The 25,833-nt window shown below is 27.9% G+C and overlaps 2 protein-coding genes across 2 annotated transcripts in view; one reads left to right on the forward strand and one right to left on the reverse strand.

Moving 5' to 3' along the window:
• Nucleotides 1-25,833, forward strand: part of LOC125814193 (14-3-3 protein 7) — a 330,997-nt gene that overhangs the window by 177,550 nt on the left and 127,614 nt on the right. The window lies entirely within an intron of this gene.
• On the reverse strand, nt 1,872-8,043 carry LOC125814188 (uncharacterized). The gene is made up of 6 exons (XM_049493643.1): nt 7,600-8,043; nt 7,387-7,510; nt 6,984-7,131; nt 4,999-5,032; nt 4,554-4,905; nt 1,872-2,364 (listed from the first exon to the last, which is right to left on the reverse strand). The coding sequence occupies exons 1-6, from the start codon at nt 7,780-7,782 to the stop codon at nt 2,288-2,290; spliced, it is 918 nt and encodes a 305-aa protein (XP_049349600.1). The 5' UTR covers nt 7,783-8,043; the 3' UTR covers nt 1,872-2,287.

Genomic DNA, 25,833 nt, shown 5'->3' on the forward strand with positions numbered 1-25,833 from the left:
GATCTTTCGGGAAGAACATAGAATAGTAGAAGATTCAGCATGCAGAACACGACGATCATTATAAATTCACGAATTAAAAATATTGTAATATACTCTTTCCCATAACTTCTCATACAGTACAACAAATCCATCCAACAAAATGGATCATTACAGAAAGTCCGCACATTGATGGATTATTTTTTAGTAATTTAACTACTCCTATTTTTTCCTTCTAATAAATAATATCTAAAAAAATCAGAACAAATTACAGTAGTTAATTTACATAGATAATAGGATTTCTTTACATAAATAAAATCATTTAGATTAATTATTATTCTTTTTGGGTACTTAGTTAAATTAATTATAATGAAGTATTAATTTTGAGACATTTTTATTATTATTATTTAATAATGAACATGACATAAAAAATATTTTAATTATAAATTTAGTTGAGTGCTTTTTTGAAACAAAGTTCTAAGTTGAGTGATTTTATTGATACAAAGTTTTAAGTTGAGTGATTTTATTGATATAAAACAAAGTTTAATGATTTTGCTAAATAATTTCTCAAAGTTGAGTGACATTTTGAGATATTAACTCCTTACTAATGCATGTATTAATCCTCATTTTCATTAGTGATTCTCTTAATAACGTTGAAAAGAAAAATCAATTTTGGGATAGGCGTGTGCCGGGGAGACAATCATAAATTTTATAGTATATTAAAGTTAATTTAATACACTAACCAACTGTATTTTTAGATGTGGATTCATAAGAATTGGTCCCAAAATAAATTGAATTTACAAAAATAGAGATAGTGAGTAAGAAAAGTTTTGAGAAATGCAGGTATCACAAATAGGAGGCATTAATTAATTAGTACTAGAAAGATTAATTAATGTTGTAACAAACTTACATAGGTCAACCATGAAATAACTCTGTGTTTAGTTAATTATAGTAACTTAGGTCCATCAGTGACATCCCCTTAGCTACATATTGACCTGAACTTCTTAGTTTTTGGATGTAAGTTTCATAGAATATGAAATATTTACTGACCTATTGACTTACAAGAAGTAAAAGGAAAAAAGTCTTTAATATATTGAAAATCTTAATTAGGGGTGTATTAATTTTCAAGAGAAATTATCACTTTTTGTATCCCTAGTAAGCAATGACGAAATCAAGAATTAGTAAGCAATGACGGAATTAAGAATTTAATACAAGTCTAGCATAATAGACAAAAATAATAATTTAACATTTTAACTGATTTATTTCTATACATATATAAATAATTTTTCATTTGTTTTTGTCATAGAGACTTCATTTCTATGAGATCAAGTCTTTAAGGTTCAATAACCATCGATAGAAGATGAGCATGTACAAAAATATTCAAATCCTCGTTTGTAATACTCCATTTTGATAAGCATCTACGACTTGGTTGGCTAACCTATAGCAGTGTTGAACCTTACAAGTAATAGTATACTTGATATATGTTAAATATATGAGTAATGATGTTCCTCATTTGTTGTAGTTGCCTTTGATCATCTCAACTACAATTTTCGTTATTCCAAAGTATTATTAAATGTTAAGTATAATTTCATTATTAATTATACTAAAACGAGAGGGAGTTGCTCAGATGGTAAGCATACATCTCTTTCAATCAAAAGATTTTATGTTCGAGTTACCAAGAAAACAAAAAGGCTGAAAGCTCCCGAGAGGTAAATTTCACTTCAACAAATAAAAAGACCATTTTAAGAAACTATTTTTTTTTCATTTCTATCCTTTTAACTTGGTAAATAAACAAGGAAATCAGTAAATGATCATAGCCTACTACACATATATAGGATTAGGAATGAGGAAACATCAAATAAAGAATACATATATAATAGGACAAATTAAATAAAAAAGGGGGTAATATGTCATAAATTCGTTATTGAGAGCTTAATATTTCCGCCCTACTGTTGGTACAGTAAATAAAAGGATCGATCCATGTTTAGTAAAAATGAAAAATAAATAAATGAACAACAATTGAAAATTAAAGAAATAAATAAAAGATGAATTGGCCATGTAATAATATCTCTGAGTAGTCCAATCAGCCATTTCTTCTTGTTGTTGAAATCAATTTTGCCTTGTGGGATGCATGGACCAATTAAGAAAAATTAATGGATAGACTTTTTTGAAAATAGAGTAAAGTCTCGTTAATTCTTTTTTTTTTTTGTTTTGTTAAAGATTGTACAGTTTTTTTAAAATATTATTTTCACCATGCTTGATGACTTGATAGATATGCTTTGATGATGATGAACTTGATTGTACTCTCTTTTTATGTATTTGGACTCTCAGTAGTCACTGCCCCAACTTCTGTTGTTTCAGCTGTGGTTTGCTGAGGAATTTGAGATTCTGCCATTTACAATTATACACAAAATATCAGAGTTAATATCTCAAAAGATTAGTCAATTTTGACAATTTACCTAACAAAGTCCAATACATATAAAAAAAATTGTCTCTATCTTCAAAAAAAAATTAGGGGGTGGGGGAGGGGATACGCTGGAATTCGAGCCCCACCCGTTGAAGGTAAAGATAAAGATGTGTACAACTTTTTAAAAGAGATCATTCGTAAGTAATCATAAGAGATAATTTCCTTTAGTTTTCTATTTATTGATCTTGTTGTCATTAGCTACACATTATGTATATCAAATTATTTAGCGTATAAAACTAGTTGATAAAATAGAAACAGTGATCATGCTGTAATTTACTAAGTCTACACGGAGTAAGTTGTTTTTGTATTAATTTCATGAGTTAATAGCTACAGCTGGAAAATACACGAAAAAGAATATTAAATAGGAAAATAAATTTAAAATCATAATCTATGGAGTATCATTTATTTCACCAATCTATTTGTAGCATGTACTTCCCTATTTGGCCATCAATGTATAATAAAATATTTATTTTTCATTTCTCCAATTAGGACTCTCTTGAATTTTAACTTATGTTTTTCTCCCTCGCTCCGTTCATGTTTATTTGTCTATATTTTATTTGACATATTCTTTAAAAATAATAAAATAAAATAATATTTTTACTATATCATTTCTAATTTTTTAATTTTTTTTTATCATTTCTTATTATTTACTAATAATAAGAATAAAATATGTATAAATTGATAAATTATCTTTTAATTTAATATATTTATTTTTAATATACAAAACAGGTAAAAATGGACAAAGGAGTATCTCAATTATACTAAGTTGCTAACTGCTAAACATAATCGTCAATAGGTGCACCTGATAATTCTTGTGACATATTAATTGGAGTCTGCTACCTAATTATCACAACCTTTTAATTCATATATGTTCATCAATCATCACCATACTATTATTCGGCTAATTAAGAGTTCTAAAACAATTCGTTTTTAACAATAAATTTAACAGTGTTCGATAAAATTGTTTAAAAGTGCTTCAAAGTATATTTTTTTAATACTTTTAAAAAATATTTCTTTAGGTAAAAGCTTAACTTTTGAAAAATAACTTCCACTACACTTCAAAAACAGATAGTTTTTCCTCAAAAGCTTGGCTAAACACTTAACTTTTTGAAAACACACTTTTAACCGTTCAAAAACTTGATCAAATAGGCTATTAGTCAGAAAAAAAAAAGCATAAATCCTTCCAAATTAAATAATCAATCTTGTCCAAACTATATTATAAAAGAGTGGTAACCATTGAATCTCCTAAATGAGGACATACACTGAAAGAAGAGGAGGGTGACTAGTTACATGTTGTACCTAAAATAGCATAATTTTACATTATAGTGGGGGGATTCATATATATGCATTATATTCAGCCACTTGATTCACTGCCTATTGAGAACCATCCATTATATATATATAGTCCTAGATAATTGTATAACCCAATCACATGCATTTACTGTTATTTTACACTCATCAGAAGAAAATACACACACATGCTTCCCTGGCATATGATTTTCATTTGACCCATTGATACATCACTACCTTGCCCAAGACAGCTCATATGTCACATGCTTAGGCTCCCCCACATGCCCCTCTCTATCTTTACACTAATACCTTTTCACATTTTATAATGTTTACAACTATAACATACTGCAACAATTATTCTGGATTAAAAGTATAATCACTTTGCATCTTTTTATTATATATTTATAATAATTGTAACACATCTTGTTTAGTGTTTCTTCTCCAACTTTAGGTAAATGAGTTAGAATTCAGAGTTTAAAGTTTATGTTTTGAATTTATTACTATTAAATTCATAAATTATACTACTATGTTACATTTTCTGATTCAAATATACGATCGCCTAAGCAAAAAGCTATTAAATTCGTCTGTATCTAATTTCACCCTTGATTGTGAGAACTTATTATGTAGTTTTAACAATCAAGTTACACACAATATATTGTTCCTGATATTTAAATGTTTTCTTAAATAATTTAACTCCTATATACACCTTACTAGAGAATTTCTATTCTATCACGTCACTCAAAAGATAATTAGAGATAAACATTCATAATAAGTTAAAGTGGATTAGTAACCTAGATATAAATTGAGAAAGAGTACTAACCAGTAGTAGGAGAAGGAAATTGAAGCCTTGTAGGTGCAGCATGAGGAGGAGGAGGGTGTTGGAGTAGAGGTGGAGGCGGCGGAGTAAAAGAGGCAGCATCAGCTGGCAAGTGATGAGCAGTAGCAGCAGTAGTAGTAGTAGTAGGATAATAAAGATAAGAAGCAGTTGGGCCTTGAAAGCGTTGATGATGATGTCCAGTAGCTGCTGCAGAAAATGCTCCCCTTGATCCCTGCATCGAATATCCGTAATAATATGCAGGAGATGGTGATGATGAACTTCCATACATTTGCTGATAATAATGCGCTGCTGCTGCTGCTTGCTGGTACGTCCCTGGATTGTACATCCCCGCGGCCTGTTCATCAATTCAATTTCACTCTATTGTCATTTTCAATTACCAGTTTGACACACTCAACGATAGTATGTTGGATAGACCAAGGGAACTTACTTGATGGTAATAATCAGGAGGGTAAGTTGCATACCTGCAAAATATATATTTAAAAGAAATGATTATGTTTAGTTACAAGTGGCGAGTATTTCAACTCTAAGATTATGTGTTCGAGTCACCAAAGGAATATATGAGATAAAAGTACTCCATTTATAATACAACTTCAAAGGTGCATATTTTCTACAATTGAATCAACCATATTATACGTACATACATAAAATTACATTAAAATGTTTAAGATATATAGATATATAGTACAAAAATGAAACTTGGAAAGTAGCTTTCACGTATTAAGTACTCTCAACATGTTACAAGTTAAGTGAGACAAAACAATTAATGGAGCGACAAGCACCTCTCTGTACCAAACGTTGGAATTACGTATACATAAATGCAACACGGTACCCTGTACTGTATAAGTCGACATATTTTAGTAGTCGTATTTCAAACAAAATATAGTTATGGTTTACGAATTATATACTTACACTTACGAGACAATGACGGAGACAGAAATTAAAATAAGGTGAATGAAAAGCTAATTCATGGTGATGATTAAAATTAAAGCAAGGTAACGTATTATTATTTGGAATGGGTTATTGAAAGAGTGCAATGTACATTGTCAGATATCATATGGTAAGTGGTATAATATTGCTAGTTACTTTGTTCCAGTACTCGTGCTACCTATAACATTCACGCCTTTGATCAAAGTACAAGCAAAATTGACCTAAAGCACAAGGTTTGTTCAGCCTTTTTTGTGTCACATAAAAAAGAGAGAAAGAGAGAGGAGAGAGAATTATCAAAAGTAAACAAAACAAGTTCGTTGTGGGCATGTAAAGATGGTCGGATCACTAAATTAAATATATATGCTCTTTCCAATAGCCTTTTGGATGAGTGGTGTTGAATTGAAATCTGACTAAATTTGAACTTGTATATTGTAAGGTACAATTTTTTGAGTGCCACTACCAATAAAGTTTTTATTTCATTCTCAAAAACTCGAGTTTGAAACTTCTAAATATGAAGCAATTCTAACCACCATAACCCATACTGATTGGTCACACGCTTTAAGATAAATGGAACACAAAAAAAGAAAGGACTAAGTAGTTAAGTATTTAACAATGAATACTTTGCCAGTAAAAAGTGACAAAAAAATATTGCAAGAAAATGTTGAAATAGTAGTAGAGGAAAAGGTATCGAACTATACCAAAATAAGAAGAAAAAATATATATTTGGTTAGAAAATTTCTGCAAGTCAAAAGCAAGCAGATAAGAAGAAAAAATATATATTTGGTTAGAAAATTTCTGCAAGTCAAAAGCAAGCAGATAAGAAGAAAAAATATATATTTGGTTAGAAAATTTCTGCAAGTCAAAATAGCTCTGGTCAAGCCTAATTTTCATCTTTAATTTTTCCAAAAAAAAGAAAAAAGTAAGCTAATTGGAGTTTCCTTATAAATTCCAAAACTCTCTTTTCAATCACTCATATTAGTAGTAATTTTCAAACTATATAAAACTTTTTAAACTAAAATTTATAAAAAACATTGAAATATATGATCATCTTATTTTAAAATTAATATATTATATAATAAGTTTAGACTGGCCAAAATTCAACACATAAAAGAAAAGCATTGCACATTGTCTGCAACTGACAACTCATTGCATAGCAGTCACCATTTATCAATTTTATTTATTATTGATCTGCCTATACCAACCTGCATTCAATAAAATTACTTCATGATATATATATATATACTATTTCTTTCCTTTTGTATGATTATAAAAAATTAAGACATACGATGACGACAACACAACATCAATGTGAGGTTTTCAGTTGTTATACCACTGGCAAATGCCTGCCCATTTTTATCACACATCTTTTTCTTTCTGCAGTATATTATCAGATCATGGACCATCATATATATATTTATTTATTTCTCATTTAATTTACTAATAATTGCCCAAAAAAAAAAATTAAACCAAATTAATTATACTTACCCATATGGTGAATATATCATAGGAGCTGCAGGTGGTGGATGTAATGGCAATGGTGCTGCTGCTGCTCCTGCCACCCCACTATAAGATGATGATGATGCTCCTTGTGGAATCCCCCCTCCTTGATAAGGATTCCCTCCTTGTCCCCTACCTTTAATAATAACAATATAATTAACGTAATTACTCCCTCCATTTTTTTATTTTTTTTAAAAATAAAATAAGAATTAAGAAGGCCGGTAAATTATTTATCGATTCAATAAGCTATTAAGATTCTATGTATTTCTCTATTTCAATTCATGTGACATAATTGTTGTTATTGTATATACGTACAATGTGTTGGGATAATCGAGGAATGAAGTTTGACTAGTCAAATTAGACAATCAAACAGACAGAAAAAGATGAGTACCTCGAGGTGGTGAAGGACGAGGCCGTCCAAGAGAAGCGATGTTACAGTTAGCTCTTCTACCATCAATTACCGGATTCGGGTTATCACAAGCCCGTCTAGCAGATTCCGGATCACGATAAGTTACCTGCCGTACCAAAAACAAAAGCATCTTGTATTCACACAAAATTGTAAATGATCGATTAATTAAAAAAACAAAATGTGAATACAACTTACGAAGCCATATCCTTTAGATTTGCCGGTGTTTTTATCAGTGATAATGACAGCTTCAAAAATCTCTCCAAATTGCTCGAAATACCGGCGCATTACATCCGTTGGAGTCTCCCATGCTAATCCGCCAACGAAAACTTTTGTGTAAGTTGTGTCCCCAAATGGTGATCGATAATGTTGATACGCCATTAATGCATCTAAAAACTTCCAATTAAACTAGACTTGTTATTCAAGCAATTAGAAGATCGATAATATGGAATGGATAGACAATGGCATATCTTGTTTGTACTTATTCTTCTTCTTCTCCTGTAATGTCTACTTTTTTTTTTTCTTCTCTCCCTTTCTCTCAGTCTTGTAGCTAGCAGAAAAAGATCATGGAGAGAGAAAAAGGGTGGGAAGGAACAGATATAACTTAGTGGGAAATGTTTATAAATTATTGCTGATGTTTAACAAATAGGAGGAGAGAGAGGGATTCGACAGCTGCAAACTCTTAAGGCAGATAGGGTGTTGGGCCCACAAAACCAAATTGACGGATTATTTTTGTTCAATCGATTCAGTAGCTTATGCTTAAATAATATATTTATATTTAAAAATTTATCTAATAAAATATAAATATCAATTTCAAAATTTAGTTATTAACACTTGAAATCATAGATATAATATTAAAAACTTGTTAAAATTCTAATTTTACTTTTATAATAATATTAAAAGTATTGAATTCAGATAAATTGATGTTGAGGGACGGGGCAACGAATGACAGCTGCGCGACTAGAAGCACTTGACTCTGTCCACTCTGTCTAAGCATTAAAAATACTCTTCTCTCTATCAATAGTCTACTCTGTTCTTTCTAATCTCTATAAGTTGTTTTTGTTGGATTATGAAAGATGATTAGGGCGTCATATGGAATTTTAGTAAATTATATGATGGTAAATCAGATGATAAATAAAAGTATATTAAAAATATATTATTAATATAGTTTGGTCAAACGACCTATATATTATAAAACTAATATAATATTGAAAAAAACATAAATAAGTCTAGGAGAAAATCTTCTCATAAACAATTTTCTAAACGACTACATTGTGGATTCTATTGTGTTCTTTGATATGAGAAGAGGGGTCTTCAATTTATAGATCTTCTAACTTTTCATCTAAGAAAAGAATAAACCAAATATGAAAGAAAATTATATTTTTCTTTCAGAAAAAAATAAAAACATTTATTGTAATGTTTTATCTTTTCTTTAATGAAAAAAATAAACTTCAAATACGGTAAGAAAATGAGGACAAAACCCTATAGTTTTATCGTTCTCTTCTTTATGTTTTCTTTTGTATAATTTGGCCACTGTCTTAACCCCTAACTCATTCTCATTTTTTCATTAGTTTACATTATTGTATTGAATAATAATTGTTGTTATTCTATATAATAATCAAGATTTTCTTGAATATGTAGGTGGAATTTTGATAATGGGGGTCCACATACTTTGAAGATTGTATACAACTTTTTTTAAGTATCATTATTGATGACGTTGTACTAGTTGCAAGACCAGTTGGGAGAATCGTATTCCCTTATTTAGTTAAACCCTAATGAACCACCCACATTTGGTTTTTATTGTGTACTAACTAAATTAAGACCTTCACAATCAATGGTCCACCCTCCTCATCATTAATTTTACCATGTTTTTGGTTCTGAGCATTTACTTTGATCCGGTTTAACTACTCCTATGTATTAATTGATGATATACAATATTAAAATCGTAGCAAAATAATAAAGATCACCAAACCTTTAGCCATTGTTTTGAGATCGTTCTCTATATTGATATTTTGATTCAAGAGTCTTCCATGTATTCATCAAATGCCTCACTCTGAATGGTTTAGAGTTCGAGAAACTAGTAGTTTTCGTGCTTAGAAACCCTTGAACTGAATATCTCATATATTCATAGTCATTTTTCAGTCAAGAATAGTTTTGAGAAGTTATCATAGGATTGATTGATACGAACTATTTTCATGCTAAATCGAAATATTGCACTAATTAATAATCTAGTAAAACGATAACTAACCTGATATTATAAGTTTAAAAAGTATTAGCATTATTAGTATAAATATATAACTTAAATCCTATTTGAAGACATTTTGCCTCTTCTATATTGCTTTTTATGGAGCAGACAAGTCATTTCTTCACAGTATGATTGATCGGACTAGCTATCTTAACTTTGTAGTATAATTTCATATATATAGAAATCGTACGTAAATATTCTGTCTGTGTGACAATGGTCCGATGTTTTCGTGATCACTTCAGGACTATTGTTCAATTTATTAAAATAAATATACACAAAATAAAAATATTGTTCAATTTAATATAAAGTTCAAGACCCTTATCAAAAAAGAATAGAGAATAATATTCCTACACATCACCCCACGTTCTCTTAACGATTCCAATATTCATAGTAAGCTGTTACATGGCCAACTGTCCTAACAGCCCAGAAAAAAAAAACATGTCGTGAGACCAGTTAAGATCCCTTTGACCCTAGTAGCCTATTTTCTTCTTTTCTATTACCCGCTCTGTTTCAATTTATATGAGTTGATTCGACGTGAACTTAGATATACAATTTTTAATTGTACTAAAAGTTACTTATGATAGTAGTAATTAAGATAAACAAATTAGAACGGAGAGAGTATAATAATACTCCACATACTAGAGGAAAAAAGATGAAAAGAAATCATTCTTTTTTCTCATTATAGTACTCCCTTCGTTCTATTTTATGTGACATCATTTGACTTGACACGATATTTAAGGAAAAAAATGAGGATTTTTGAAATTTGTGATAAAAAATAATCCTTAAATATTTGTATGATTTCAAAATTGAATTGTTTCTAGTTATAGTAAAAAGATATTTTTTAAAACGAATTAAAAAAGAATGAATGTCACGTAAAATAGTGAAACGGCGGGAGTATATAATTTGTTACCAAATGAGGGGCTGGCGATAAAACCGAAAGTATCTGGACTCAACTTTAAAAAGACAAGTATAACAAAACCGTTAGTATAATGATTAAAACAGTCAAAAGTTATATTAGTCAAACTAGTTTAGAAAAAGTTAATCTTTATACCAGGCTAATCTTGATTTTGTTAATGTATTTAAATATTACTGGAATATGTTAATGGATGCCCATAATGTTCTCCACATCCTTTCTCTCTCTTTCTTTATAACATACTTATAATATATGATAATATATATAAATGCACGCAGTGATATGGTGAATTCATCAAATACGAGTAGATGATGACTTTGAAGAATTCATCACCTGCATTGGAATTATATACTTTTGTCAATTTATTGCTGTATACTCTTGCAATTGTTCTTCTGTGCATTTTTTTTAAAAAAAAAGACATTTTATTACATGGTTTATAATCCTATAAAACACACTTGTCCTTGTATTATGCTTTTTTGATTATTATCTCATTTATTTTGGATAGACAGAATTATTCGATACCAACTAGCTTGTTGATAAAAGATAATTATTATTCGTACTATGAATTAAAGTATGCACAAATTGTCATATTTCAAGTTCATAACACGCATTGTTCATTTTGGATTTAGATAGACGCTTACAAGATTTATCATTTTTGCACTACGTTACACATTGATCTCAAAAACAAGCATATCATGCATATAAAACTTGAGTTATATCTTATAAAATTGTTTACGTTTTTCTCCTATTATAATGGAAGAATCATCTAAAGTGTCGTATGAATCGCATCCTTAAAATCTTTCCCATTTGAAAGTTTATTAATCATCCGCCCTTATCAATTTATCCTCCTTTAATGATATCACACAAATGATCTAAACAACTCAATTATAAAGAATCATACATTCCCAACGAAAAGTTAGTTTAAATAATCAATGGATATATAGAGAGAGAGAAAAGAAGATGTAATAACCAACGGGTATTTGTGGTGGAATGGTAAGTCTTTAACGAAAGGTTTTCGGGTTCAAGTCCTCCTAAGTACGAACTCGTCTTTATTAAAGAGCGCTTGAAATTTTTTAGTATAAATTCGACTTTAATCAGACTTCTATGTGAATATCGAACACGATTAGTCAGTTTCTCCCTTCCCGATAGAAGAGAAGGAAGTCATAATCCAAGGTTGTTGCCAGCGTTAGAGACGAGGAGACAGCTAAAGGGTCCTTCATAGTTTATGACAAGTGTACGAGTCCGTGAACTGGCAGTCACTCCACGTGGGGTCCTGTCACCTATGAGCTGGATTTCATCTACCTTTCTCCCCGTTTTACCCCTAATAACCCCTCTTTCTTTTTCCCTCCTAAAATTAAATACCAATATCTTTTTTCAAAAATAAAATAAAAAAATTACTCAACCAAATAGTAAAACAGATTAAAGGAAATAATGAAGAGAACATAGTTGTTAATAAGAAAAAATATTGCAAAGTCTATAACAAAAAAATAAAAATAACAATAAAATAGTGTGATAATCAAAACTTATTAAGCTTATTATATGTCAATTTAATTTGATGGTGTAGATAAATTTATAATATCAATCTATCAGTATATACACCACATTGAGTACCCTTAAGAATAAAGATGAATTAATATATTTAAATACACTCTTTCTATTTCAATTTGTTTTCTGATTTGATTCAACATTGAATTTAAGAAAAAATAAAATTTTAGTCTAAAGATATATAGAAATATATCAAAATATTGTTTAATATAGTGGTCTAAAGATACTATATGCAAAATTAAAATTTTAAAAGTTAATATATATATATATATATATATATATATATTTTAAATGAACAAAATAAATAATAAAAGACAAACCAATTGTAACAAAGAAAATAGTAGCTAAATCACTATAACAGAGGCCCTAGCTATAGCAATACTGATTTATTGTTGTTTTTCTGCAAGACATATTTACCCAATAATTAAAAATGGTTCTGACAGACCTTAATACGTGCTATCAACATTCGTCTCCTCTATAATTTAGTTTTATCTTGTATCATGTATAATACTTATGTCTCTTAAGGGTTGTTTGATTCGGATATTAAATTATCTTATGATTATAATTTTTGGATTAATATACTCTGTTCAGTAGGTGAAATAAAATAATATCAAATTGAATGATATAAAATGATATATTTAGAATTGAGTTTGGATAACACTTATACTGTGTTTAATTAAAATTATAATTTTATCTTTGGATAAATTTATAACATTAACTGACATAGTATAAATTTAAAATTAAAATTAACTTGAGATATCTCATAGTATTTCGTGTATCAGACTATGGAGGTGAAGTTTGACATAACAAATGAAGGAATATTGATTCTTGCATGCTACATTGACAGTAGCAAAATGTTTGAAATAAATAACAATTCTCACAAACGATCTGCACTTCGTTTAATATTGCTGTGAAGAAAATTAAACGACTATTATTTTTCAAGGTATCTATTCCACTTAATCAATTACCATCAATATAAGTATTAATATAACTGACTTTTAAAAAAAAACATAATATAACTGTAAACAAACTATCAACGTATAAAATTAAAATTACATTTTAATTTGGCGAGCAAAGGGAGCCAATGAAAGGTACCCATAGGGGCTGAGCTAGCTTTCAAAATATGATTTAGCTGAACTCAATAATTTTGATTGAAATTCTATACTTCTGTTTTAAAAAAATCATTTAATATATACTCGATCAGTTAAACAATTTAAAAAGATAAAAGTTTTAAATTCATAAACTTCAAAAGTCGACTTTGCCTCTGATACCCAGTAGTAATTAAAACCCCACAAATGAATGCCCTCAAAAGGCTGCAAATAAATGTGTAAGCATTGGCCATATATAGAGCCCCATGGTTGAGTTGTTTTGAGCAAATAAAGTAAAATTACTAGATATTATTGTTCCTCAAGGAGATCCACTTATATATAGATGGGGTTGATATTTCATTTTCAATTATTAATTCTCCACCTCAAAAGAAACAATTGTGTTTCTCTCTTATCTTTACTCATTCTTTGCAAAGCAGCTTTCAATTCCAGTTGGTGCTTATAAAGCTAAATTAAAGCCTGTGCATATTATAATTACTTCATTTTTCACCTAAAAAAACTTCTCCCATAAAAACCTAAACTAATTTCCTTCATCATAGTTAATATGTTTTCAACTATCTTTTATCGATGACATAATCCTAGATAGAAGAATATAACAATCAATAAGGATTAAAATTGAAAGTTAACAATCAGTGGGGCCTTATCTAATTTTCCTTGTCAATATTGTTATATTACTCATATTCTTGGTTTTTTTTTTTTTTTTTATCCGTAAATGTTATTTTCTTTGTTTCGATCATACAATATTGTATTACGTGTTATTGCTACTGTTGATCTCTTCTTGATTATTAATTATGTTCAACATGACTGCTTCAAAATTGTATTTTCCTTTTTTTTTACTTGAATTTATCGTCTTATATACACCACTCTACCAACTACCAAGTCAGATTTGATTATTTGTGCGATTACAATGAATATGTTATTGTTATAGTAATGCTCCAATTATTATTTATGTTATATATCTACCAAACATAAATTAATTGCTATCCATGTGGGTAGTTAATTATATATCTGGTGTAATATTGGCTGGACTACATTTAGAAAATAAAATGGAAATCTCAAGTAATGATCGTGTCTTCCACTTTTAACACTTTCTTGAAATTATAATTAAAAGTTCATGAATAAAATTGTTGGCACGAAATAACTGGATTATAGTCACTTCAACTTTAATTAATTGGTTAAAATTCATTAGAAACTTCTATATATGTCCTATATATATATATATTCTTCTAAAGTTGGTACTTAGTACTCTCAGAACATTTTGAGTACTAAAAAGCCATTTTTCGAACAAAAATGTTCTAAAACATGCCTACGAAATAAGAAATTTTAATGACGATCGTGCTCGTTTTGACCTAGTCGTGCAATTGTTAGGCTAGCTCATGTGACACGACGTCAATGAAAATGTCTAAACTGAACTTGTGAAATTACACTAAATATGTTATTATTGTTGTCACTAACAATTAAGCTACGCTTTAACAATACTTGAGAAAAAGCCTTTTAATTATTAGCAACTTTTAATTTTTGACAAAATCACTTAACTGTTTTTACAATTTTTAAAATCATTTATGTTTCCAGATTTTTGTAATTCCTAGGATAAACATCTTTATTAAAATCGTCAAATGATTAAGAGATTTCATGAAAAGATATTGATACTCAACATTGGCACGTTCTTTCTACAGTTGATATGTTAGAGATTTAATGCGATATTTCAAAAATTAAAAATATTTGAAAATGCATTTTTTTTATATTGAGAGATTAACTCTAATAGGGGTGAGTAGACGTAATATTCTGGGCAAAGTTCAAATCATTGAAACACAAAAAAGATACTGAAAATATAAGAAAATCTTAGATTTTATTGACATATTTTGAGATTGTGCGAGCTAGACTCAAATCAAATAATATTAATTTTGAGTTACTATTGATGAAGTTGTATAATTGAAACCTTTCCTCTATTTATTTAATTAATTATATAAACAGTTTTTAATACAGGAAAACATTCTTACTAATTAAGCGTGTAAAATGTGTGGATTGGTAGACCGACATGATTTTTTTACTATAATTACATAATTTAATGTCGCATATTTATTATCTGACAATTTGGTCCATGCTAAATTGATTACGATTGAAGACTCAACTTAGTTATTAATCAAACATAATTTTAACCCTTAACGAATTCAAGCTCTAAGCACGAGTCCTAAACTTAATTAGAAGTTACATTATCTGCAAGTCATTTATTTACATGGAATCAGAGCAGGTAGAGGCACATTAGGATCAAATATCATCGCTACTCATCAATCATCATAAAAAATAATCTTCACGTACTTGGCTCATGTTTTTTTTTTTTGGAAAAACAATCAGCAACGCAAATGATAAGGTGTGTTGAAAATATAATTAAGTAAATAAAAATTTATTTTATTCGACGACGTAAATTTTTAAATACATACTTCGACATGCAAGATTCGATGTAAATATGTAAATTAAGCAAATTAACGTTATAAAGAAAAAGATAGAGTGTAAGATGAAGTGATAGATTGATTCACTATTTCAAACTTATTTTCTTAAATTTCACATAATAATATGTGGCCTGCAGTACTAGGTCTTTTTATTATTATTATTATTTAAAGAAATTAAATGTTTGATCTCATTAATTGTGAATGATTAATGCATTCCAGACTAGCAAGAATCATCCATCGTACTGACCTAATTGAACTTCCAAGCCATAAACCAAAACCACAAAAGTACTACTACAATAAGTACTATATAATAACTAAGATATATAAATATGTTTATTTATTTCACTACAAAAGGAACCCCAGTTACCAACAAAAAAATTGGTTGGCAAATTGATCAAATTGGTTGACAAATTGAGTTACCAACGAAATGCCAACTTATATTAATTTGTTGCTAAAAGGCTCGTCGGTAAATATTACCAATCAATTTTAATTTGTTGGTAAACTTACCAACCAAAAATCAGTTGGTAAACACTCAAAGATGTTACAAAATTTTGAAACACGGCCCTGAAATTTCCGTTGGTAAATTCACCAACTAATTTTTTATTAGTATATCGTTAGTACCTTTACTAAAGAATTGAAAAGGAGTTAGTAAATTTTTTTCTTCATTATTCGAATCCATTGGTAATACGTTGATAATTATAGTAAATTTTTGTTGGTAATTTACCAATAAATTTTAAATACTTTTATTTTTTTTGGTTTTCCATCCGGTGTCCGGTACCCCACACCGGAGCCCGACAAAATCCGGATTCACGCCGGGAAGTCCCACATTGGGGAGTAAAGCGCTCCCTAACAAAGCCGACTCCGTACCCAAGGGGAATCGAACCTGAGACCTCTTGGTTAAGAATGATGCAGTAATTACCACTACACCACAACCCTTGTTGGTAATAAATTTTAAATACGTTAGTATGATTATTTGTTTTTCTAATAAATTTAATAATTGATTGTTAGTTTGTTGGTAATATATCATTCAAGGCGACTCCGTACCCAAGGGGAATCGAACCTGAGACCTCTTGGTTAAGGATGTAAGAGTACTTACCACTCCACCACAACCCTTGTTGGTAATAAATTTTAAATACGTTAGTATGATTATTTGTTTTTCTAATAAATTTACTAACTAATTGTTAGTTTGTTGATAATATATCATTCAAGACAATATGTTTAAAATATTATTAACTGAATGATTATCCAATAGCAAAATATTTTTTAATTTATTGCATTTAAAAATCTAAGAGCACGAATATAAATCCAAAAATACTAATATCAATTTTATTAATCATATTTGAATGAAACAATGCAAAATCTATGATAACGAGTTAAATTAATCTCAATATGACACGTATCATTATATCAAAATTTTTAATTTGAGCAGGTTTACCAAAAATATTGACCAAATCTAAATTTTGGCCAAAATTTAAAAGTTAAAACGTCTAACAACACAAACTGAAAATGGAAGCCTCAAAACCTGAACCAACCATCCTATTAGATATAAAAATGACCTTCCAAAGCTAATCGCGCTGACGAAATTCTCATCAGAGCACGTTTACAAAAAATGTAAAGCAAAGTCAATTTTTGACCAAAAGTTAAAAGTTAAAACGTCTAACGGTACAAACTGAATATGAAAACCTCAAAATCCAAATCAACCATCCTATAAGACGAGAAATGACCTTCCAGAGCTAACCGCGCTGACAAAATTCAAATTTGAACATGTTTCCCAAAAAAATTGACCTAGTTCAAATTTTAGCCAAAAGTTAAAAGTTAAAACGCTTAACGACACAAACTGAAAATAAAAGTCTCAAAACCCGAACCAACCATCCTATGAGACCAAAACTGAACTTATATGGCTAACCGCGTGACAAAATTTCAATTTGAGCACAATTACCAAAAATATTGACTAAAGTGAAATTTTGGCCAAAAGTTAAAAGTTAAAATACCTAACGGCACAAACTAAAAATGGAAGCCTCAAAACCCGAGCCCTCTATCTTATTACATCAAAAATGACTTTCTGCAACTAACTGCACTGACGAAATTCTCATCTGAGCACGTTTATCAAATATATTGACTGAAGTTAAATTTTGGCCAAAATTTATAAGTCAAAACACCTAACGGCACACACTAAAAAAGAAAGTCTCAAAACCCAAACCAACCATCCTATTAGATAAAAAATGACCTTTGGAGTAAATTACGCTGACGGAATTCTCATCTGAGTACGTTCACAAAAATATTGACCAAAGTCAAATTTTGACCAAAACATAAGATTTAAAACACCTAACGACACAAACAAAAAATGGAAGCCTCAAAACTTGAACCAACCTTCTTGTTAGATCAAAAATGACCTTTCGAAGCTAATGACACTGACAGACTAATCTGAGCACGTTTACCAAAAATATCGACCAAAGTCAAATTTTGGCTAAAATTTAAAAGTTAAAGCGCCTAATGACACAAACTAAATATGAAAGCATCAACACTAGACGTTGATTTACCAAAAAGTTTAACTTCAATTGATAAATTTACCAACTATTCAAATATAAGTTAGTAATTAATAATTTACCAATAAATTTTATCACAGTTGGTAATAGTTACTATTCAACTAAACATTCATATGTAATATTATCAACTAATAATTAATATGTTGGTAAATTTTACCAATGGATTAATGATCGGTTGGTATATTACCAACTATTTTGATGTTAGTAATTTACTAACTACAATCTTTATTCGTCGGCAAAATTTTCAACTAATTGGATATTGGTTGGCAAGTTTACCAACAAATTACATTTCATTACTAATTTACCAACACATTTATATTTGGTTGGTAAATTTAACAACACAATCTTGCCGTTGGTAAATGTTTGGTTAGTAATTCATTGGTAATATGTTAATAAATTATATAAACATTTTTTTGTCATATTTACCAACCGATATATACTTCGTTGGTAATATTACCAACAAAAGGTGTGCATTAGTAATATTTCAGTTGGTAATCCATTGATAAAATGTTGCTAAATTTGGCGCCATTTTTTCCCGCCGTATTTACCAACTAAAATACTTAGTTAGTAAGATTTTGGTTGGTAATCTGTGAGAATTTCGTTGTTAAGTTTTAAATTATAATTCAGTTAGAAATATGTTGGTAATTTGTTAGTAGAATACTAACCAACTTAAGTTGTTAATAAAATCTGTTGGCAATTTAGGGTTTTTTTGTAGTGTTTTTGGACCACGACAATCTAATTAGTACTGAGTTGTCATTTTTGGTACGTACAATTTTTTTTTGCTATACTTGTCGACACACTGTATTTAAATTAAAGTTAGAAAATTCAAACTAATTATTGATTTGGATTTTTGGTAGTATATATCTCAAAGAAACATCGTTAAAGCTACTTGACTATATTATGCTAGAGTGCCTAGAGAACAAGAATTATTAGCTTATTTATTGTCGATTGAAGTAAATAATTGTAGTATTTCATCGAATATGTCTGACGTTGATCGAAATATCCAACACATTTAGTCATTACATGAAAAGACCATTCAATAGTGCGTCAGACAAAGAAATGAAAGTGCTCTTGATATCAACAAAAGAGTTTGAGGAATTTTGATTCTTTTATTTATAACAAATCGTGTGTTACATATACTACAAGAAAAATGTGAATTACATGGGAATTTTTCTAGGGATTAGTATGAAAATTCGCATGAAACTTATTTTCCTGCAAATTTTCATACTAATTCCCAGGAAAATCCCATATAATTCACCCCTTTCTTGTAGTGATAATTTGTCTATATATTATAGACTAGAAGTGAATATAATATGTAATGTGAACTATTCTTAGTAAGAAGAGAGGAGAATTTTTGTATCTATCTTTAAATACTATGGAAGATATTCAAATTCAATCTCTTAACATTTTTTTACATAATATTGTAACATAACAATAAATATGAAAAATATCTAAATCATTAAAAGTAACTAATAAGAATCAAGACAGATCAGGATTCAAAAAGAATTCAGAAATACCAAAAAAGAAGGGAGTTTATTAAGGGATTCAAATGAAATTATATACATGTAGAAAAAGTTGTGATTAATTTATTTTATTCACTTTAAAACTTTTCGATAAAGGAGGTTCTCTTGCGATGCATATGACAAAAGAGTAGAAGGTGCGTAATCTACCTATATATTGTCACGGATGAATTAAACGTGAAAAAATATTTTAATTTATCGAGGTTACTAATTAATAATTAGAGTTGAGAGGGGAAAAAAGTTTAATGTGGACATATTTTATTAGGCAAAAACCAAACAACTCTCAATGAAGACAACAAAATACAGAGTTTTTTGTTTTTGTTTTCAAGATCATAGTTCAATACTACAATATAGTTCTTGTTTGTACTATATACTTTTCTCAAGAACGTTTTTTATTTGGCATTGGCCTTTTAGTATGGGAAAACTACACTGTTTGAATAAAATTTTAAAAAAATGGGGAAAATTATATTATATCACTACAACAAATAAAGAACTTTGCAGTAAGTATTTAATTAGTAATGCTAATATAATTACCATTATATTATATTTTGTAATAATAGTAAATATGAGTGTTTATAACTAGCACTATATATATATATGCCGCTTAACACTTAGGTGACTCTACACGCTGTAACATTAACTCAATTGCACTAAAAGAAAAATCTATAGTCACTATATATCTCTTTTATTGTAGTGTATAGTCATCCATCAAAATAATATTCAACAAATATATATATATGACATTTTTAATAAATATTGAAAGAGTGGCTAAGCGGTCCTATTAAATGTCAAAATATTGACATTTTGAAAATTTTCTTATTCATATTCTAATGTGATATACATAAAATATACACTTCTAATTAAAATAAAAATTTATATATTTAACTAGAAAAATAAATATTTTGGCCAATGGGCCAAATATGTAACTTGTCCTTGTAGTATTACTTATAGAGGAATTTTCAAAAACAACTCACGTTTGACCATTATTAGACCTCATTAGCGACAAATTTTCTATTTACAATCTCTAGCAATAATTTGCGTTTGATATACAAACTTTCACATATAGCAAATATAAAAATTATAAATGTATGTTATAGCTATATTTTGCATAATTGCGCTTCATAACAAATTTTATGTTTGCTATACAGCTTTTGATTTATATAATTCGCTAGATATATCCAATTTTATACAAATTATTCAGTTTTGTATAAATTCATTTATACATTGTAATTTGTATAATAAGATTTATATTTGTATAATTATAAGTGTATAGGACAAAAATATATGTATTTATACTAGATATGAAAAGGCTCGTTAACGGGCCCAATATTACAATTTACAATCATAAATATATAAGGATTAATTACTTGAGTGGATTCCTTTTAAAAAATAATTACTTATTTTAAACATACTCTTTAATTATTACCATTTATAACAACTTCTTTAATTTCTCTCTTTTCTCTATCTCGCTCTTTCTCCCTTCCTTTCTTTCTTTTTTTTCTTTCTGTTATTCATTCTCCCTTCCTTTCTTTTTTGTTGCTCTTTCTCCCTTTCTTACTATTGCTCTTTTTCCTTTTTTTTCGTAGAGTAGTCAATGATTTTAGACTGAATAAAACTTGTATCAATAATTAATTAGACAAGTAATTTAATCGTAACAAATAAAGAGACATAAGAAACTGCAAAATGAATTAAACTTGAATTAAAAATATATTACAAACATATTAAAGTTGAATTATTATAAGAGAATCAAACATGAATGCAAAATGTAGCAAACAAAAGAGCATTCTTTGATCTGCATATAAATTGAAAAAACTTGTATCAATAATGAATTAAACAAGTAATCCAATCGTAACAAATCAACCAATTAATTGCAAAATGAATTAAACTTGTATTTAAAAGTGTATTACACAAATATTAAAGTTGAGTTAGAAGAGAGAATTACGCATGAATAAAAACATGTAACTAATGAAAGACCAGACATTGACCTATTTAGTAAATTAAACTTGTATCAATAATGAATTAAACAAGTATCCAATAGTAACAAATAAATCAAAAAAACTGCAAAATGAATTAAAATTGTATTACACAGTATTAAAGTTGAATAAGAAGAGAGAATTAAGAATGAATGGAAAACGTAACTAACGAAAGACAAGACAATGATATCTAGAGTTAATTAAACTTATATCAATAATGAATTAAAGAAGTATCCAATAGTACCAAATAAATAAAAAAAACTGCGAAATGAATTAAATTTGCATTAAAATTGTATTACATAGTATTAAAGTTGAATTAAAAGAGAGAATTAAGAATGAATGAAAAACGTAACTAACGAAAGACATGACAATGATCTATAAACTGAATTAAACTTATAAGTTATATCAATAATGAATTAAATAAGTATCCAATAGTAACAAATAAATCAAAAAACTTCAAAATGAATTAAATTTGAATTAAAATTGTATTACATAGTATTAAAGTTGAATTAGAAGAGAGAATTAAGAATGAATTGAAAACGTAACTAACAAAAGACAAGACAATGATCTATAAACTGAATTGAACATATATCATTATTCGTGAATAAAACATGTATTATATGTATCTTATAAATTATTTTGAATTATGTAAGAAGATTATATATTTGAAATATGTAATATAAATATATTGTTCATGATTTTAATTCAATTTTAATACAATTATGAAATAGATCTAATTCAACTTTAATACAGTTGCAAGAAAATTCCAAACTCTTCGTCTTCTTCAAGTTTTAATTTGAAATTTCTCATAAAATCAATGCTAAAGTTAATGAATCTCCCTTAAATTAAGATATAAACTCCAAAATGTTATTTTCAATAATATGGAAGAACAACTTATACAAACGCATCACACTTTCGTAAAATCCAAATAATGAATTCAAAGCTTGAAGCTTTTTAATGGTCATCAATGGCTTGCTGCTGCAATTTTAGAGATTTGAAATCTCAATTTGCACACACAATTTTGTACAATTTTTGGTTCTTTGTATTCTTCTCCTCGTGATATTTTCGGTGTAAATCGTGCAACATGGATATAAATCGATTTGAAGAGATGAATATTTAAAGATAGTTATTTGAATTAAAAATTTGAAGAAGAAGAAGAAGAAAAAAAAAGGAGAAATCATATGTAGAGAAAGAGATGAATAAATAGGAAGGAAAATAGGTCCGAACTTGTACAATTTTAATTCCATGAAACTGATAGATTTAGTTAAAAAGAAATTATAGTCATAAATGGTAAATATTTTCTTAATATAGCATATCTAAGTGATTTACCCAATATATAAGCGGTTCCAATGTATTATAAGTATTAAATTAGTTTTTTGAAAAGAAAAATTGTCATCAATATTTTTTTTAATAAAAACGCTAGTAAAATGATAATAAAAATCATACTTTATAATAAAATATTGTTATTTTTATCAAATAATATAACTTATTTAAATTGTTTTAATTAACACTACAATATCATATGATCCAATGGTTATTTTAACAGAATGCCAAACATACACATTCGATTTAAAAAGTTAATTTAAATTTAATGGTTTTTTTACTCATCTAATGATAATAATTCAACAAACAATTTGAGTGAATTAATCTTATTTACTCATTTGTGTTCTACTTTTTCTTAACCACATTATCACTTTTCACATTTAAAGTAGTATAACCATGAAAAAGAAAATTAAATTGTATCTTATTTCATAAGATAATAAATATTATATTTGATTATTTATTTTTTATAAATATGAAAAATAAATTAACACAAAGAAATAGATAATCTTTTTATTTCACTTTATTTATTTGAAAATCAATGTCGGATTATAAAAATTACAAACATACCTTAAAATTGTATATGAAATTTGAAAAACATTCAAAACTTTTTTAATACTTTAACTATATTTTTTTAATCAAATTTTATCCTAAATTATTAATTTTTATAAAAATGGCTCCATTTTAATTTTTTCATATTTTATTTTATTTTTAGAAAAAACATATTCAAATAATCAAATATTATTTGCAAAATCAACAACTTAACACAAATTCAACTTAATTTTTCTTAAAAAATAAATTGGATTTGTTTTTTGTAATAGTGTGTAGTAGTTCTTATATGAGATATAATCTATGACATTATACGTTTATTTATTTTGATATATTACTCTTTTTGTGCAATTTAGTTGTATGTCTCAGGTAAATTAGTCAAGTATTTTTTAGAAAATGAGGAATGTAGACCATATTTAAAAAGATATGATATATAATTTAACTTGACCTCACTTAACATCTATGACATTTAACTTCCAGTGTGCACATGTTAGTATTTAAACTTATATAAAGTTAAACAAGTAGACACATGTGTACTACGAGACATAATTCACGTAGGACGCCACATAGAATGTCGCATAGGACATGAATTATATCTCCGCGTAGGACGTCAAGTAGGACACATGTGTCTACTTGTTCAATTCTATACAAATTTACGCGTCTACTGTGAACATCCAAAATTGGAGGGCATTGATGTCAAATGAAACCAAGTTAAATGACATATTTATGTATTATGCCTTTTAAAAAAATATATTTATATTTTTTATATAAAATTTGACCAAACATGACTTTAACTATATATTTTTTTAATAAAATAAAAATTATATTTTCATGACCGAACCACATTAAAAAAGGAAATGATTAAAAAGCCTCAAATTTAAATTTTGAATATGAAAAAAGTCTCATTAAAAGTGATAAGTACATTAAAAAATAAATAAGAATTCAAATTAATAGTAACACTCTAGTACGTATATACAAAATCAAATGAGAAATTATTATTTTTTTTTAAAAAAAATGTGTGGTCTTGAATGTATAGACTTTTGAAGTGAATCAAAAAATGGGGTCCATGTTTTAACTTTGCATTGATTTCATTTACTCCTCCCAATGTGTTGGTACATGTGTGACAATTGGAATCCACAACTTAATGGTGGATACATTGGAAATTACATAACTTTTGGCTGTATTTTTGGAATGTTCAATACTCTCAATGCACAATGTACACTTACATTAAGCTTGAAATTTTATTAAATTGACAAAACTGCCCTTGGTCGTCTAGGGCTTCACATTTCTATATAATCGAAAAATTTGTATATACACTTTTCTCTCGTTTTATACAAACACAAACACATTTTATACATTTGTATACCGAATGGATAATTGTATACCGAAAATGACTAATTGTATATCGAATCAGATGACAAAAAAATGGGATGTTTGCTGCGAATTACAAATAAAATAAACTATGGCTATAACATTTAATTTGAATTAATAGTTTGTTATTTCATACAATTTTTCCTATAATGTATTAATCATATCTTCAACAAATATGACTAGAAACTATAAAAACAAAATAACTAATTTGAGTAAATCATGTGACATAATCTTTTCAAATATGGCAATTGAGCTAAAATCACACTCTAAAATATTTAAATCTCTCATTACCCTTTTCAAATATGGTAATTCAGCTAAAATCATTTCCTAAAATATGTAAATCTTTCAGTTTGAAAGAGGAATCCAAATTTCTCTTTCATCTATTTGGAAGTATTTGATAAAATTATAGTATCTAACTACACATTTGATATAGTTCAGTTTATACACCTTACATTCAAAAACTATTTAAAAGGAAACTAAATAAGAATATGCTTGGAGTATTACGTTCTTTTCAATTAACTTTTTTAAAAAAAATTGAAATACTAAAGGATGTAGCATGTCAGGATAAACATATAAGTCACTGCTAGAGTAACGAAATTTCAATTTAGGCTTAAGTGATCTGTGACGCCTTAAAGTTGTCCGCATAATTCACTTAAGACACCTCAATTGAGGCTAGTATCTATTGAATATTTTTATCTATTTAAACTTTATTCCTATTAGACACTTTTCGGTAATCAGCAAAAAATGTAAAGTGTGTATGACACACTCTCGATGACATTGTAAAATGTTTAATGAAAAGATGACACGTGACAAGTGGGCCCCAAAAATTATAAAAAATGATTTTTAAAGTTTAAAAAATAAAAATTATTTCAAATACATTTCAATCTTTTTTTC

This window comes from Solanum verrucosum, unplaced genomic scaffold (assembly GCF_900185275.1).
Source record: "Solanum verrucosum unplaced genomic scaffold, falcon-dt-bn FXZP01000230.1, whole genome shotgun sequence".
NCBI classification, from domain to species: domain Eukaryota; kingdom Viridiplantae; phylum Streptophyta; class Magnoliopsida; order Solanales; family Solanaceae; genus Solanum; species Solanum verrucosum.